The following is a 16,966-nucleotide window of genomic DNA, read 5'->3' on the forward strand; positions in this document are numbered from 1 at the left end:
ACCACCTACTTTCTCAGGAGGGGCCCTTGTTGGCAGATTTCTCTCCGGTCAGATCATTCTGTACCTTTTAAACAATAGTTTGCATTTTGTTAACAGCAGTAATTAGTTAATAAATGGCAATAGTTGCAACAGATAATTAATCAGTAGTCAATAACCAACAGATTACATCGGTTTAATTGCTGATTTGTAAAATTTAAAACAAAAATGAATCTTTAAAAAATGGCCAGCTGCCAATCTATTGTTCAGCAGTTCTCCAAGGCATGTCACGGTCGCTCTCCTTTGCCCTTCCAGGCAGCCTGCTCAGACAATGCTAGTGACCCACAGGCTGGAATCTGGAGCTGCGGCTCAACCTTGTGAGCACAAGTCCCCCCCAGACACCACACTGCCTTTAATAGCCGAGCAGAATATCTAGGTTATAGTGTTAGAATTGTTATTCTAAAGTCGCTAACTTACTTCCTGTTAATCTTCTCATTAGCTGTTGGCTTTAAAAGATCAAAATATTTGGGCAAAATGCCCCCATTTGCCACCCCACCACAATGACATCCATTGAAGCATGTAAACTTTCTTTCTAGGGATCCCTATCTGATCGCGCTCCGATCGGTAAGTCTACCTGCAGCCCCGCCAACTGAGGACCTTATCAGGAGTGAAGTGTTGTGTGCTGGCTTTACACTTTCGCAGGACGAAGACATCCGCACCAGGGTACAGTATGAACTGTAATGATCAATTTATCAGAAGACATGTATAAATTAGACTTAAAAAGCCAGAAAGACCTAAGTAAATATGTTTTCTTTAACCGAGCACATGGTTGTTAAATGTGGGTGTAGAGCAAGATTTCCTTTCATTTATAGAGGTTTGTTGGATTGCATCCTGAATGTAATCTGTTTTTAAAATGTGGGTTTTAAATTCTCCAAAAGAATGTATGGGTAGGTACTCGGGCTGCTCTAACGTGTACATGCAGGAGGTCTGAATAGGATCTGAAATTGTGCCATTTCTGTGCAGTGACAGGACTGCAAAAATGTCTTTAGCATCTTATATTACAGCTGCTGGTTTGACTGCCTCCTAACAGCATGGGCACAACTGCTTGGCCAGCCTAACTTTCTGGGAAAACCAGACTCTGAGCTCCACTCACTGAAACACAAATGGCCACTGTCTGCCGCTCTGTTAACACTAAAGGACTCAAAGTTAAGCTTTCATAAATTCAAGTTTAAAAGTTTTTTTTCCAGTGGCTCAGTAGGTTCATTTAGCAAGCAGAAAAGCCGTATAGATCAGGTTGGTCACAGCTTTGATTCAAATCTGCATTGTTAGCCAAACTCACCTGGGCGATGATTGTCGGGACATTTACCTTACGTGCCTCTGGGTTAGGGAGGGAAAATTGGCCAGAAATCCTGCTCCTAATCAGTGTCCAGTCACCCTGCTGTCAGTGTGTGTGCATGAACATAGGGTGAGGATCCTAAACCTGCAGCTGAATAAGCTGTTAATGCTCTGCCGAAGCTCACTTATGTATAATGGCCACTTCGGACTGGTGCCCGTAGGATCATACTCCAGCAAGAATTCACTGCCGACGGGTGCAGAGGAGAAAGTTAGCGCAGTGGAGAAATGTTCATTATAAAAATCATCACTGAAATATATTCGAGTCGGAACATAGATACAGGTGTAGGCCGTTTGACTCATTGAGCCTGTCCTATTCCAGTTAGTCCTGGCAGCTCCATCTTTTTAATTCCAATTCCCTGGCCATTCTTCATATTTCATAATACACTTTGTTTCCAAATATTTGTATCCCTTTTAAATATCTCCATTATTTCTGCATCTTTGTCCTTCTGGAGTATTGCACTCCACATTCTCGCAATGATTCACGTGAAGAACTTATTTTCTGGATTGGCCTTCAGTTGGTTAAGCTCCCCCTTTTCCCCCTTGTTCTGGATTCTTCCACTAGACTATCCTATCAATCTCTGATTATTTTAAACACTCAATCAGATCACTCCTTTACCTCTGCATTTCTAGTGAGTATGTAATCCAAGTTTACCTAGTCTCACATCATGGCTGAGTTCCATCATTCCAATTAGCATCCTAATGAATTGTTGCTGGATTTTCTCCAAGACCAATATATCCTTCCTAATTTGGGACACCCAGAACTGAATACAATATTCCAAATGAAGTCTGACCAGCACACTGTACAAATGTCCTGTAGTATGTCCTTATTTTTTATATTCTATATTCCTTGTCATGAAGCAAGTTAACCTTTTTGATTACTTTTGCATCTACAAGCTAGCATTTAATGACTGATGTACCTGGACCCCTAAAGCCCCTTTGTTCACTTATCCTCCATGTCCCCATCCACTCCTACTACCGTGCCCAGCATCTGCTCTCTTTGGGCCTGGCGCATTAGGCCTTGATCCCCTTGGCAACAACCTGCTTCACTCGCCTCAGGCTTCGGACCATCATCCCAGTCATGGTCTCAATCCACATGGCCTCTGCATTCTTTAGGAACAGCATTAAACTTAACTGGCTTTAGTGGGGGTGGAAAGCTGGAAATGGGTTAAGGGAGTGAAGAAAGGAATTGGGGTGAAGGAGAGGGGAGAGGGCAATTGGGAGCCTAGAGAGGTTGGGTGACAAGAGGGGAGTGGAATAGGGGTGAAGGAAAAGGAGAGTAAATAGGATTGGGAGTGAAGTAGGAGAGCAAAGGAAACTGAGGAAGGGGATGGTGGAATGGAGGAGGAAGGGGATTGGGTAGGTGATGTGCAGCTTATTATTAGTGACATTCGAAATATTGGAATATACAGAAACACTTTTCAGGAAAGAGATATTGTGGAGCCAAAGTTCCTCAATTGGTTTCCCACAAGCATATTAGTATTCTGATTTCCAATAGGGGAGGATACAGGGGTGAGGGCTTGATAGAAAGGGATAGGGGAAGCAATGGGGGTGAAGAGGAATTGGTAGCAGTCTCCTACCAGCACCACACCCCATGTAGTTCCTATCATGTGGGCTTCACAGTCCCTATATCACACTTGCTGTAGGCATGGTGTGTGCAGATTAGCATATTTTTGTCCAATCCTTTTGTTGATATTTGGAATGTACAGAAATACTATTCAGGAAAGGAAAATACTGGAGCCACATTGTCTGCAGTTGGCATTCCCACAAACATCCGTATTCTGATCTCCACCCTGAATAACAATTAACCTCTGAATGGACTCAATTTATCAATTAGACTTATTGGCCTTAAAGGGACACAAATTCAGAGCAGAATCATACTTTGTGCTTTACATGGTGTTAAGTCCTGACTCTAATGTACTGACTCACACGAGACACATGCTGAAGTCAAGGTCACTCAGGACCTGCACCTTTAATTCCAGCTCTCCAGTGCCGCATTTGCCTGAGACCTCCCTTTATATACCTCAGTGGGACAGGTATGGAGTGTCTCCTGCAAGTGCACCCCTGGTGGTAAGGTATGCTTATTGTTACAGGTCATATCCAGTTACAGTCATGTATAGCATGGTAAGATACAGTTATATATAGTAATGTAAGATACATGACATCACCCTCCCCCAAGGTCTTATTGCCTTTATAGATTCAGTCTCTCCGGTGGTCTGCGCTCTCGCGTGGAGTGTCTTAGTTGTGGTTCAGTTGTTTGCCTTGTGCCTGTGTTTCGTTCGGTGCGATTGCTGGTATCTCGCCTGGTCTGTCTGTTTCATTCGGTGTGATTGCTGGTATCTCGCCTGGGCTGTCTGTTGAGACTGCCCTTTCCTCAGGTTGTTCCACCTGTCTGTCCACCAGGTGTGGTGTGAGTTCCACATTGTAGTTTGCCTCTGGTTCTTCAGTGTTATCAGTGAATCTACTTTTTACTTGGTCTACATGCCTCCGGCAGGTTTGGCCATTGTCCATTTGTACAACCAGTAGCCTGTTTCCCTCTTTGTCTGTTACTGTCTCTGCAAGCCATTTGGGATCCTGGCCATAGTTTAGCACAAATACTTTGTCCCCTATCTCATTCCACCTCCCCCTCGAATTTCAGTCATGGTACTCAGTTAGCTTTTGATGCTTAGCCTCAACAGTTTCATGCATGTCTGGGAGGATTAACGAGAGCCTGGTCTTTAAGGTTCGTTTCATCAATAGTTGTGCGGGGGGAACCCCACTCAACGAATGCAGACGAGATCTGTATGCCAGCAGCAGTCGCGACAGGCGGCACTGCAGCGTGGGACCTTGGATTCTGAGCATGCCTTGTTTAATGATCTGCACTGCTCGCTCCGCCTGGCCATTGGAGGCCGGTTTGAAAGGTGCCGTCTTAATGTGATTTATACCATGGTCAACTATAAAATCGTGAAATTCTGCGCTGGTGAAGCACGGACCATTATCACTGACCAATATGTCAGGAATGCCGTGCGTTGCAAACATGGTTCTAAGGTTCTCCACAGTGGTGGAGGTGGTGCTCGAGTTTAAAATGGTGCACTCGATCCATTTTGAAAATGCATCAACGACTACGAGGAACATTTTGCCCATGAATGGGCCCGCATAGTCTACATGCACCTGCGACCACGGTTTGGTGGGCCAGGGCCAGGGGCTTAGGGGGGCCTCCCTGGGGGCATTACTGAGTTGGGCACAAATGGTGCACCGACGGACACAGAGCTCCAAGTCCGCGTCAATGCCAGGCCACCGGAAATGAAATCTGGCTATGGCCTTCATAAGGACGATCCCCGGGTGCTCGCAATGGAGCTCCCGGACAAACGCCTCCCTGCCTCGTAAGGGCATAACTACTCTGCTGTCCCACATCAGGCAGTCTGCCTGTAGTGAGAGTTCATGCATGCGCCTATGGAAGGGTTTGACCTCCTCGGGGCAGGCATCGTGAGCCTCTGCCCAGTCACTGGTTAAAACGCATCTTTTAACTAGAGATAACGTGGGGTCGCTGGTTGTCCAGGCTCTGATTTGGCGAGCCGTCATGGGCGAACCTGTGGATTCAAATGCATTGATTGCCATGACCATCTCACAGTCCTGTTCATCGGACCCTTCTGTGGTCACCAGGGGTAGCCTGCTAAGCGCGTCGGCACAGTTGTCTGTGCCTGGTCTGTGCCTTATCGTGTAGTCGTAAGCCGCCAGCATGAGTGCCCACTGCTGAATGCGCGCCGAAGCGTTGGCGTTGATTGCCTTGCACTCGGATAATAGGGGCGTGAGGGGCTTGTGGTCAGTTTCTAACGCAAACTTGGCCCCGAAAAAGTATTGGTGCATCTTTTTGACACCGTACACCTCCTTCTCAACCATATCGTGCCCGCGAAAGTGACCTGGAGACATAAGCAACGGGCTGCAATTTACCCACATCATTGACGTGCTGTAAAACGCACCCGACCCCGTACGCTGACACATCACACGTAAGGACTAACTTTTTACCTGGGTCAAAAAAAGCTAAAACACTCTTGGAACATAGAAGGTTGTGTGCCTTATTGAAGGCGCGTTCTTGGGCGTCCCCCCAAAACCAATCGCACCCCTTTCTGAGTAGCACGTGGAGAGGCTCCAGCAGCGTGCTCAAGTTCTGCATAAAGTTCCCAAAGTAATTGAGTAGCCCGAGACATTCCGGGACCTGGGTGCCAGGCGAATCGCTTCGGTTTTGGATTCGGTTGGGCGGATTCCATCAGCGGCAATCCTTCTGCCCAAAAATTCAACCTCAGGCGCGAGAAACAGATACTTGGATTTCTTAACATAGAAGAGAAACATAGAGACATTTAGGTCTACCCGATCCAATCGACTTAGTACTTCCTCAAGATTGCGGAGATGAGAGTCATTGTCCCTGCCCGTGATGAGTATGTCAGCTTGAAACACAACCGTCCCTGGGATGGACTTGAGCAGACTCTCCATGTTGCGCTGGAATATAGCAGCTGCCGACCTGATGCCGAATGGGCATCGATTGTACACAAAAAGGACTCGATGTGTGTTGATGTTGGTGAGTAGCTTAGACTCTTCGGTCAGTTCTTGCGACAGAAACGCAGATGTGAGGTCAAGTTTCGAGAAAAGTTTTCCTCCAGCCAACGTGGCAAATAGGTCCTCCGCTCTGGGCAGCGGGTATTGGTCCTATAGGGAGACTCTGTTTATGGTAGACTTGTAATCCACACAGATTCACACGGATCCATCAGGCTTCATGACGGGGACGATGGGGCTTGCCCAGTCGCTGAATTCCACGGGAAAAATTATGCCTTCCCGCAGAAGCCAGTCCAGTTCGTTTTCAATCTTTTCCCTCATCACATAAGGCACAGCTCTAACCTTGTGCTGGACCGGTCTGGCATTCTGTGTGATGTAGATTCTAACTTTAGCCCCTTTGAAGGTGCCCACACCTGGCTAAAAGAGATGTTCAAAACGGCTTAGAACTGTTGAGCAGGAGATCCGTTCTTCTGATGACATGGCGTGAACATCATCCCATTTCCAATTAAGTTCTGCTAGCCAGCTTCTCCCCAACAAGGCTGGGAGATCCCCGGGGACAATCCACAGGGAAAGTCGGTTCACCATCCCTTTGTGTGTGACCGAGAGCATGGCGCTGCCAAGGACTGGGACGATTTCTTTAGTATAGGTCCTTAGTTTGGTGTCGATCTTTGAGTTTTGGCCTGTTGCTTTTGTGCGGCCACAGCTGTTCAAATTGTTGAACACTCATGAGGGATTGACTGGCCCCCGTGTCCAGTTCCATGTTGACAGGTATCCCGTTGAGTAGAACCCTCATCATAATTGGAGGCATCTTGGTGTAAGAACAGTGGACATTGATCGTGTTAACCTGCTGTACCTCGGCGTCCCGTGCACTGTTCCAACCATCTTCTGGTCCGCTTTCCAACCCTTCCGATTCGTATACCAGCCGAGCTGCTGTTTTTCTGCACATGCGAGCCAGATGCCCTGTGTAGCTGCAGTTTCTGCAAACGGCATGCTGAAATCGACACACCCTGGTTGAGTGCCTTCCCCCACATCTCCAACACAGACCGTTTCCATTGTTTCCGAAGGATGAGCTGCGTCTGGCTGATCTCCCTTGAGCTTCTCTTAATCTGTTGTTGATTGCTCGCATTGTGGGTTGATGAGGTGTGATCGGCCGTTCATGTGGCCCTTGATCTTGATGGCTTCTGGCGCCACTGTTTGCTGTTGAAGGCCTGCTCTCCTGCCTTTGTCTGTGTGTAGGGCTGGCGGTTTGTTTCACAATGTGAACCCCTTGTTCCGATGCCTCGTTGGTTGTTGTACCCGAAGTATAGATCAGCCTCGTTTCTTCTTCGCCCGCCAAGAACGTCTGTGCGACCAGTGCTGCTGCCTCTAGAATCAAGTTCTTAGTCTCTATAAGCTTTCGGAATATGCCTGCATGGCCTATTCCTTCAATAAAAATGTCTCTCAGTACTTCTCTCCTTAGTTCATCGGGGAACTCACATGAACTAGCCAGCCTCTGAAGTTCGCCACGAAGTCGGGTATGCTTTGGCCCACACAGCGTCTGTAGTTGTAGAACCTGTGTCTGACCATGTGTCGGCTGCTCGCTGGCTTCAGGTGGTCTCTCACCAGTGTGCTCAACTCCTCAAACGACTTGCGTGCTGGTTTCTCAGGTGCCAGCAGGTCTTTCATTAAAGTGTATGTTTTCGAGCCACAGCTGGTCAAGAGATGGGCTCTTCTCTTGTCTGCCTTATCGTCACCCAGCCAGTCTTTGGTCACAAAGCTTTGCTGGAGCCTTTCTATAAAGTCATCCCAATTGTCTCCAGCATTGTATTTCCCATCTGAGCTGTTGGTAGCCATTCTGTGATCTCGTAACTCGTCGCCACTGTTAATTCCTGACTCTAATGTACTGACTTACATGAGACACATGCTAAAGTCAAGGTCACTCAGGACCTGCACCTTTAATTCCAGCTCTCCAGTGCTGCACTTGCCTGAGAGCTCCCTTTATATACCTCAGTGGAACAGGTATGGAGTGTCTCCTGCAAGTGCACCCCTGGTGGTAAGGTATGTTTATTGTTACAGGTCATATCCAGTTACAGTTATGTATAGCATGGTAAGATACAGTTATATACAGTAATGAGATACATGACACATGGCATAATACCCCTTTGCTTATAAAACACTGTATGCATCATCTGACTTATTTCCTTACATCTTTGTGAAACACCTTGGCATATTTTTCTACATTATAGCTGCTATATAAATGTAACTAGTTATTGTGAACAACATCGTGGGAAATAAGTTGGTATTAAGCTTAAATTCTGTACGTGAAAGAATTTATATTACGTGGCAGTTGTAGATTTCAGTTTGCAGTACTGTGCTTATCTCCTCCCCATATACCCATACACTCATATATTTGTGAATCCCGTTTCCGCTTGGCGACATCATCCGAAAACACAGCGTCATTTTCCACTGATGACACCCAGCTCTACCTCACCACCATTTCTCTCGACCCCTCCACGGTCTCTAAATCATCAGATTGCTTGTCCAACATCTAGTTCTGGATGAGCAGAAATTTTCTCCCATTAAACATTGGAAAGACCGAAGCTACAAACTCTGTTCCCTAGCCACTGACTTCATCCCTCTCCCCAACTTCTGTCTGAGGCTGAACCAGATTTTTTGAAACTTTGGTGTCATATTTGACCACATATCCGCAGCATAATTAAGACCGCCTATTTGCACCCCCGTAACATCGCTCGTCTCCACCCTTGCCTCAGCTCATCCATGCCTTTATTACCTCTAGACTTGGCTATTCCATTGCACTCCTGGCTGGCCTCCCACATTCTACCCTACATAAACTTGGTGATCCAAAATTCGGCTGCCCGTGTCCTAACTCACACCAAGTCCCGCTCACCCATCACCCCTGTGCTCGTTGACCTACATTGGCTCCCGGTTAAGCAACGCCTCGATCTTAAAATTCTCATCGTTGTTTTCAAGTCCCTCCAAACCCTCCCTACCTCTGTAATCTCTTTCCCCGAGATATCTGCGCTCCTCTAATTCTGCCCTCTTGAACATCCCTGATTATAATCGTTCAACCATTGGTGGCTGCCTTCTGTTGCCAAGGCCCTCAGTTCTGGAATTCCCTGCCTAAATCTCTCCACCTCTCTTTCCTCCTTTTAAGATGCTCCTTAAAACCTACCTCTTTGACCAAGCCAGCCCTAATTTCTCCTTGCGTGGCTCGGTCAAATTTTTTGTCTCGTATTACTCCTGTGAGGTGCCTTGGGACGTTTTACTATGTTAAAGGCGCTATATAAATACAAATTGTTGTCAGATTTCCCCGCTGTGTTTGTCTCCATAACAGTAGAATTCATTCTATTCAAACTGCTTTGGGATGTTACTGAGAGTCGAGATTAGCTGCTATAGGGATTTGGTCTTTCTCTTCAAACTTCCCCCCCCCCCCTCCCCTCCCCCAAAAGAAACAAAATGCAAGGAAACCAAACAATTGCTGTTAAAATCTGGCACCTCAGTTACAACTCTTTCAGTGAGGTTCTATCCCTCCCTTCCTGAAGGAGCTGGCTTATGATTCCACAGGCGCTGGCACTTCCCCATGTGGCCATTCTTCATGTGTAAACGTTTATAATGAGTGTTTGCAGCATATTCAAAGTGGCCATTACGCTTGGGCCTGAACCTGTCCACCACCTTCCTGAAGCACATCTTTGAGCCTGATCACTGAGTGATCAGTACCGGGAGCTCCACCTTATTTACCCTCTTTCAACCCCCACCTGTTTCTAAAGTAGAGGGGACGGAGACCTAATGCAGCACTCCTACCACTGGGATCAGCTATAACTGTACAGACCAGGAACTGACCTGAGACATTCCCACTTTATATGGCTTCAGTTCCAAACCAGGCAGTGCAATATACAACTGAGCCATTGGGGGAATTCCTAAAAATCTGGATTTAGAAAGTGTCACCATTTTGGTATAAATGAAATGAAAAGACCCAGGTTGTAGCACAGAGTGTTGTTGCTGTCAGTGACTGGGCGGTAACGTAACAACTTGTCTTTTTTCAGATTACATACTACATCCAGACGACCCCTGGAATTCTTCCATACATCACCCGTGATATCACCGGACTCTCTGCCGATCTCTGCAAAATCATTGAGGCTTGTAATCAATTTCTCGAACAAAACAAGGATATTGTCAATGTGGCTCTGTGATATCTGTGTGATGTAGGGCAGGATATCTATTTCTGATCTGGATCTGCATCACATTGTGGTGATCCAAGGGTTTGGTGCACGAGAAGTGAGTTTCTGTTTATTTGGGTAAAACGAGATATAAATTCAGTTTTGATCAACTGGAACCATAAATTCTAATAATGATTAAGCTCTTTGGAGCTGTCACAGTGCATAACCTTTGTATATTTTTGACACATTAAGGTCACCGCCCTCAGTCAGTTGAGAGTTAACACACAAGAAACATATTGGTACAATAACGCTAGTGGTGTTTGGGAACTGCATTGTAATCTGCTTAGAACTAGCTTTACTGCCATTAGCTTATTTGTAAATTTGACAAGTCTTTGTACAGAATAATAGCCGGACCTTGCATACAGCAATTTATTGCAAACTGTCAGACTTAATCCATTATATTTTTAAACTAACTTGCAGAAGAATGAACTTGAAAGATGAATACATAAAGCACTTAAAAAGAAAAAGCTTTGATTGATAAAATATATTTTTTTAAATTGTATTGATGATCATGCCATTCTCACCAAATAATTTCAGTGCATTTTGTCTGTGAACAGTGAATTCTTTTTGTATCCTTTCCAATTTTCCAGGGAATTTATTAAACTGTGTGTGTTTACTGTAAAGTTAAATTTCCAATTTTGTGTCTGAATTGGGAGTGTGAATTCAGAAAGTTACTTTATCGTTGCATCACGCTCGATTATCCTTTCCTTTCAACTGCAATCATACAATGCTGGTGTTGACACTACACTTTAATACAAACACAGGATGAAAATCAATTTAACGCTCCTGGGAGAGTCAAAGTTACCAACAGTAAACTGCTTACTGCAAGGACATTCTGTGGTGATGGTGAAAAGCCAGTTTACTGTAAACAAATACCCTCATTTAAAATAAAAACACTTGCTCATGATTTTGTACTTTTTTATTGATTACTGAAAACTTAATCAAAACTTGTATGAAACAGGAAGAAACACAACAGCCTGTTTACATTATTAAAAACGGTCAGTTACAAACACACAATAATTCAAGAGGTTTAGTAACAAGTCGAACATTAATTGATGTTTCTGCAGTGTTGCCACAACATCGTCCGGTACGGGGGAAGTGGTTGATTAAAAGACTACAGTGAAATAATGAAATGTACGGACATAGTCCTTATTTGTGTGTTTTTTTTATTTAGGTTTTTTTTAATGTTGTAAAGACTTACTGCACAATTGCACTTATGCAAGGTGTGCAATTGGAGAAATGTCAGGGAGCTTTAGCTGAGGGGAAGAAATCATGTCAAAATTCAACCACTGGCTCCACCAGTGGTTCAGTCAGTGACCAGCTGAGGCCAAGAAGGGTTCCTCGTTCAAAATCTGGGGTTGCAGTAGGGGAGCCACAGTGCCTCTGGTTTAGGGAGGAGGAATATAATCCCCATGTTCCTGGTCTTGAGCACCATTGAGCAAATCCTCGGTGAGGGCTTGATCAGAGACAGCTGCAATGCCCCTGGCTCCTGCAGGCGAATAGCTTGTTGCCACTTCCTGTCAAGAGTTACACATGAATAGCCACTTGGGCAAGAAGCTGGACTGTGTCTATTGCCCATGGATCTTTGTTCTACCAAAGATTCAACACCATCAGGAGGAGAGAGGGGTCAACTGTAGGGAAAAGTTCAATCGCTACGTGCGCCTACTGGTGGATGCCCTCCTAGATATCATTGTCACTGGAAACAATGACTAAAGCTGAAACCTGCTCCAGCCCAGATTTCCAGTTGGAAGATCTGCAAGAAACAGCACACAAATTAAACACACCAGAGTATCTGTCAACAAAGTTCTGGTGCTCACTGCCACATGACGCAGTCTCTTCATTTGTGCTGGTAGTAGAACAGATGTTTGAGAGGATTTTATAAAATATTATCAATATTCATGTACAACGTATTTATAAAGCACCTTTAACGTAAAAAAGAAAATGCCCAAAAACGCCTCACAGTGGCACGGGGACAAAATGGACACTGAGCCAAAGGAGGAGATATTAGAACTTGGTCAAAGAGGTGGGTTTTAAGGAGAGTCTTAAAGGAGGAGAGGGATGTGAAGATGTTATTTGCATCTTAAACATATTTTGTAAAGTGATGTGAAAAGCAGCATGAACATGAGGTTTTCACCCTAGACATCTTTCTCAGTTTCACTCCCTGAGTGTGCTGTTCAATACCTAGGTATGTGTACCTAGCCCAGGGATTAAACAAAGAACCCTTCACCCTGTCCTCACTGGATATACTGTGTGCCCGCATGTGATACCTTAGGAAAAATAATAAACTTTCTATCTGACTGTAGTCTAGGCTATAAACTGCTAATCTGTTTTATTGACCAGTAAATAGATAGACAAAAAGTACTAAATACATACAGTATATTTACAGTAAATACAGATTTTATTATTCTCCTCGGAATACCGAAACAAAAGGTGCTTCTGTGCTGATACTCAATATTAAGGTCAACCTCTAAGCACGCTTCCTGATTAACTTTTCACATCAGTTCACTATCACTGTGTCTCTGACTTGCTTCTATCCCTGACTGTGTCAGACTAACTGCGGACTGGGAGGAAGTCAGCCTCAGAAATAACATTCAAAATCATTTCAAAGATATATAGGAAGAAAGGAAATTATAAATAGTTTTAGTTGGTCAGCCATTTACACCATTCAAAATGATGCTTTCACCAAAAATACAGTTGGAAACAAACATATACTTTAAAAAAATCCACAGGATACTGTTCTTTGAATTAAATGATGACCCCTCACCTAAGACAAAGTATTCTGTTTCACCTGCTTTCTGCTGTAACAATCCAATTATCACAAAATGGACCAGTGATCAAACATACAATTACTAAATTACATATGCATGTCAAATTAATGCCCATATAGACAGTGCATTTGCACCCTGAGCTGTCTCTTTTCTCGGAGTAGGAAAGAGTGATCATAGATAGCATTGTTGAATTTCAAATTCAATTGGAGGGTGAGAAAGTTGGATCTCAAACTAGTGTCCTAAGCTTAAGTAAAGGAGACTACAAAAATATGAAGGCAGAGTTAGCTAAAGTGGACTGGGAAAATAGATTAAAGTGTGGGATGGTTGATCTCAACAAAAATATATTCCAATGAGAAGGAAACACTAAGAGAAGGGATAACCATCTGTGGCTAATTAAGCAAATAAAGGATGGTATCAAATTGAAAACAATGGCATACAAAGTGGCCAAGATTAGTGGGAGGCCAGAGGATTGGAATTTTTTTTTAAAAACAACAAAGAATGACTAAAAATATAATAGAGGAAAGATAGGTTATGAAAGTAAACTAGCACGAAATATAAAAACAGTAAGAGTTTCTACAGGTACATAAAAAGGAAAAGAGTAGCTAAAGTAAATGTAGGTCCCTTAGAGGATGAGTCTGGGGAATTAATAATGGGGAACAGGGAAATGGCGGAGACTTTGAACAAACATTTTGTATCGGTCTTCATGATAGAAGACACTAAAAACATCCCAATAGTGGATAATCAAGGGGCTAAAGGGAGGGAGGAAATTAAAACAATCACTATCACTAAAGAAGAAGTACTCGGTAAAATAATAGGTCTAAAGGTAGACAAGTCCCCTGGACCTGATGGCTTGCATCCTAGGGTCTTAAAAGAAGTGGCTGCAGAGATAGTGAATGCATTGGTTGTAATCTTCTAAAATTCCCTGGATTCTGGGGAGGTCCCAGCGGTTTGGGAAATGTAATGCCCCTATTTAAAAAAGGAGGTAGACAGAAAACAGGAAACTATAGACCAGTTAGCCTAACATCTGACATTGGGAAAATGCAAGAGAATATTACTAAGGAAGCAGTAGCAGGACATTTGGACAAGCATAATTCAGTCAAGCAGAGTTAGCATGGTTTTATGAAAGGGAAATCATGTTTGACAAATTTGCTGGAGTCCTTTGAGGATGTAACGAGCCGGGTGGATAAGGGGGAACCAGTGGATGTGGTGTATTTGGACTTCCAGAAGGCATTCGATAAGGTGCCACATAAAAGGTTGTTGCACAAGATAAAAGTTCACGGGGTTGGGGGTAATATATTGACATGGATAGAGGATTGGCTAACTAACAGAAAACAGAGTTGGGATAAATGGGTTATTTTCCAGTTGGCAAACAGTAACTAGTGGGGTGCTGCAGGGATCGGTGCTGGGGCCTCAACTATTTACAATCTATATTAATGATTTGGATGAAGGGACAGAGTGTAATGCATCCAAGTTTTCTGGTCATACAAAGATGGGTGGGAAAGCAAATTGTGAGGAGGACACAAAAAATCTGCAAAGCAATATAGACAGGCTAAGTGAGTGGGCAAAAATTTGGCAGATGGAGTATAATGTGGGAAATTGTGAGGTTATCTACTTTGGCAGAAATAATAGAAAAGCAAATTATAATTTAAATGGAGAAAAATTGCAAAGTGCTGCAATACAGAGGGACCTGGGGATCCTCGTGCATGAAATACAAAAAGTGAGTATGCAGGTACAGCAAGTAATCAGGAAGGTAAATGGAATGTTGGCCTTTATTGCAAGGGGGATAGAGTATAAAAGCAGAGAAGTCCTGCTACAACTGTACAGGGTGTTGGTGAAGTCACACCTAGAGTACTGCGTAGTTTTGGTCTCCGTATTTAAGGAAGGATATACTTGCATTGGAGGCTGTTCAGAGAAGGTTCACTAGGTTGATTCTGGAGTTGTGGGGGTTGACTTATGAAGATAGGTTGGGCCTATACACATTGGAGTTCAGAAGAATGAGAGGTGATCTTATTAATACATAAAATAATGAGGGGGCTCGACAAGGTGGATGCAGAGAGGATATTTCCATTCATAGGGGCAATTAAAACTAGGGGACATAGTCTTAGAATAAAGGGCCGCCCATTTAAAACTGAGATGAGGAGAAATTTCTTCTCTCGGAGGGTTGTAAATCTATGGAATTCTCTGCCCCAGAGAGCTGTGGAGGATGAGTCATTGAATATATTTAAGGTGGACATAGACAGATTTTTGAATGATAAAGGAGTCGAGGGTTATGGGGAGCAGGCGGGGAAGTGGAGTTGAGGCCAAGATCAGATCAGCCATGATCTTATTGAATGGCGGAGCAGGCTCGAGGGGCAAAATGGTCTACTCCTGCTCCTATTTCTTATATTCTTATGTAATCCTGAGTTTTTAAAACCCTGTGTGCAATGTGACCAGCAAGACCAATTACCTAATCCATCCTATCCCAAGATGCTTCATTTTTGTCACACTAACATGAGGTGAGGTATCTTTAGCTTTCATCAGTAAGAAAAGTGATATTTTTTACTTTAAGTCACACATGATTTGAGTCACGCATTAGTATATTGACTGGACCACACTGATCGATGAACTGCTGTAATATATAGTCTGCAGTGAACATCAGAAACCATCTAGGTCCTGAACTATCTGTAAGCATTACTCTGAATTCTATGAGCCTCAAATCTTCTTTAAAACCCTCTAATATACAACAGTTGTCTTCTGCATATGCAAACCTATTATCCTTGCTAGTTACCATCTCAAAATATTGGCAGCAGATTCATGTGGTATGATCTATTGCTTCTAAAACCCGGTGCCTATTCCTTATGACTGAGAGAGACATGGGTGACTAATGCACCTTCTAGAGCATAACAACTGGAACAGTCATGCTTAACTGCATATCAAGTGGAGTATACGTATTATTGAGTGTGATTCTGGGTTGTACATGATCTGTCTATCTAAATGATCATTTCCTCCAACATTCCCATCGGAACATGACAATGAAAAGGGGAGCAGGCTGTGAGAGTCTATCAGTGAGGTCCTAGAATACATGAGCAAATGAAGCAAAAAACAATTTGATAGTATAGCAAGTTATTACTTGCACAATCTGCTGTGAATGGGATGGGGCCGGGACACATAGGGACACAGCCTATATCCACAGCTGGCAATATTTGTGAAAATGGTAGGAGTGAGATTTCGAATCATAGAATTGTTACAGCACAGAAGGAGGCCATTCAGACCATCGAGCCTGTGCCGACTCTCTGTAAGAGCACTTCAGCTAGTCCCACTCCCCCACCCTTTCCCTGTCGCCCTGCAAGTCTTTTTTCTTCAGGTACTTATCCAATTCCCTTTGAAAGCCACGACTGAATCTGCCTCCACCACTTGCTCCGTAAAGAAGTTTTCCCTCATGTCGCCTTTGGTTCTTCTGCCAATCATCTTAAACCTGTGTCCTCTGGTGCTCGACCCCTCCGCGAATGGGAATGATTTATGATCAGAAAGAGTGAGATGAATCACTTTAAATGTTTGGAGCTTAATTAAGAGTGAGATTTGCCAAAGTAGATCACATGTAGAAACCAAAGTGAGTGTCACTGCAAGTGCGACTTGGCAAGTTTGTAGCATTGAGTGTCACTTGGCTGCAGTCGCTTTATGGAAACTGTAACCTCTTTGTGTGAAGCCTCGCTGTAAAACAGTAACTACCGCTTGCACTGCAATCTGTTCCAGATGTTTATCAGCTGCCGGGTGGATAGCTGTAATCTGTGTGTATAAGCTTACACAGACCTGCATGGCGGGTTAGTGATTTATGAGATGTTGGCTCTCATTTCACTTTTTGTTATCTCTCAAGGGCAGACTAGCTAAGGGGGACAAAGGTCTCTGTGAGTGTAGGGGAAACTGGACCAATGAAATTTTAACTTGTTAAGTGAGCGAACCTGCTTACACAGTTCATTAAAATACATGTTAACCTCTTGTGTCTACTGGCCTTTTCAACAAGCTTTTACAATCAATATCCAGAAAACTATCTTTGGTATCAAAAGCTTAATCTGTATTAAACTAAAAAAAATATTGGAAGTTAAT

The 16,966-nt window shown here is 43.8% G+C and overlaps 1 protein-coding gene across 2 annotated transcripts in view; it reads left to right on the plus strand.

Moving 5' to 3' along the window:
• The window catches only part of acot11a (acyl-CoA thioesterase 11a), a 132,173-nt gene extending 121,610 nt beyond the window's left edge, over nt 1-10,563 (plus strand). For both annotated transcript variants that reach the window (XM_070886169.1, XM_070886170.1), the window contains 2 exons: nt 573-699; nt 9,942-10,563. In XM_070886169.1, the coding sequence (XP_070742270.1) occupies nt 573-699; nt 9,942-10,088 (274 nt within the window). In that variant the 3' untranslated portion in view covers nt 10,089-10,563. The remainder of the gene's footprint in view (nt 1-572; nt 700-9,941) is intronic.
• Nucleotides 10,564-16,966: the final 6,403 nt, after the last annotated feature.

This window comes from Pristiophorus japonicus, chromosome 8 (assembly GCF_044704955.1).
Source record: "Pristiophorus japonicus isolate sPriJap1 chromosome 8, sPriJap1.hap1, whole genome shotgun sequence".
In the NCBI taxonomy this organism is placed as follows: Eukaryota; Metazoa; Chordata; class Chondrichthyes; family Pristiophoridae; genus Pristiophorus; species Pristiophorus japonicus.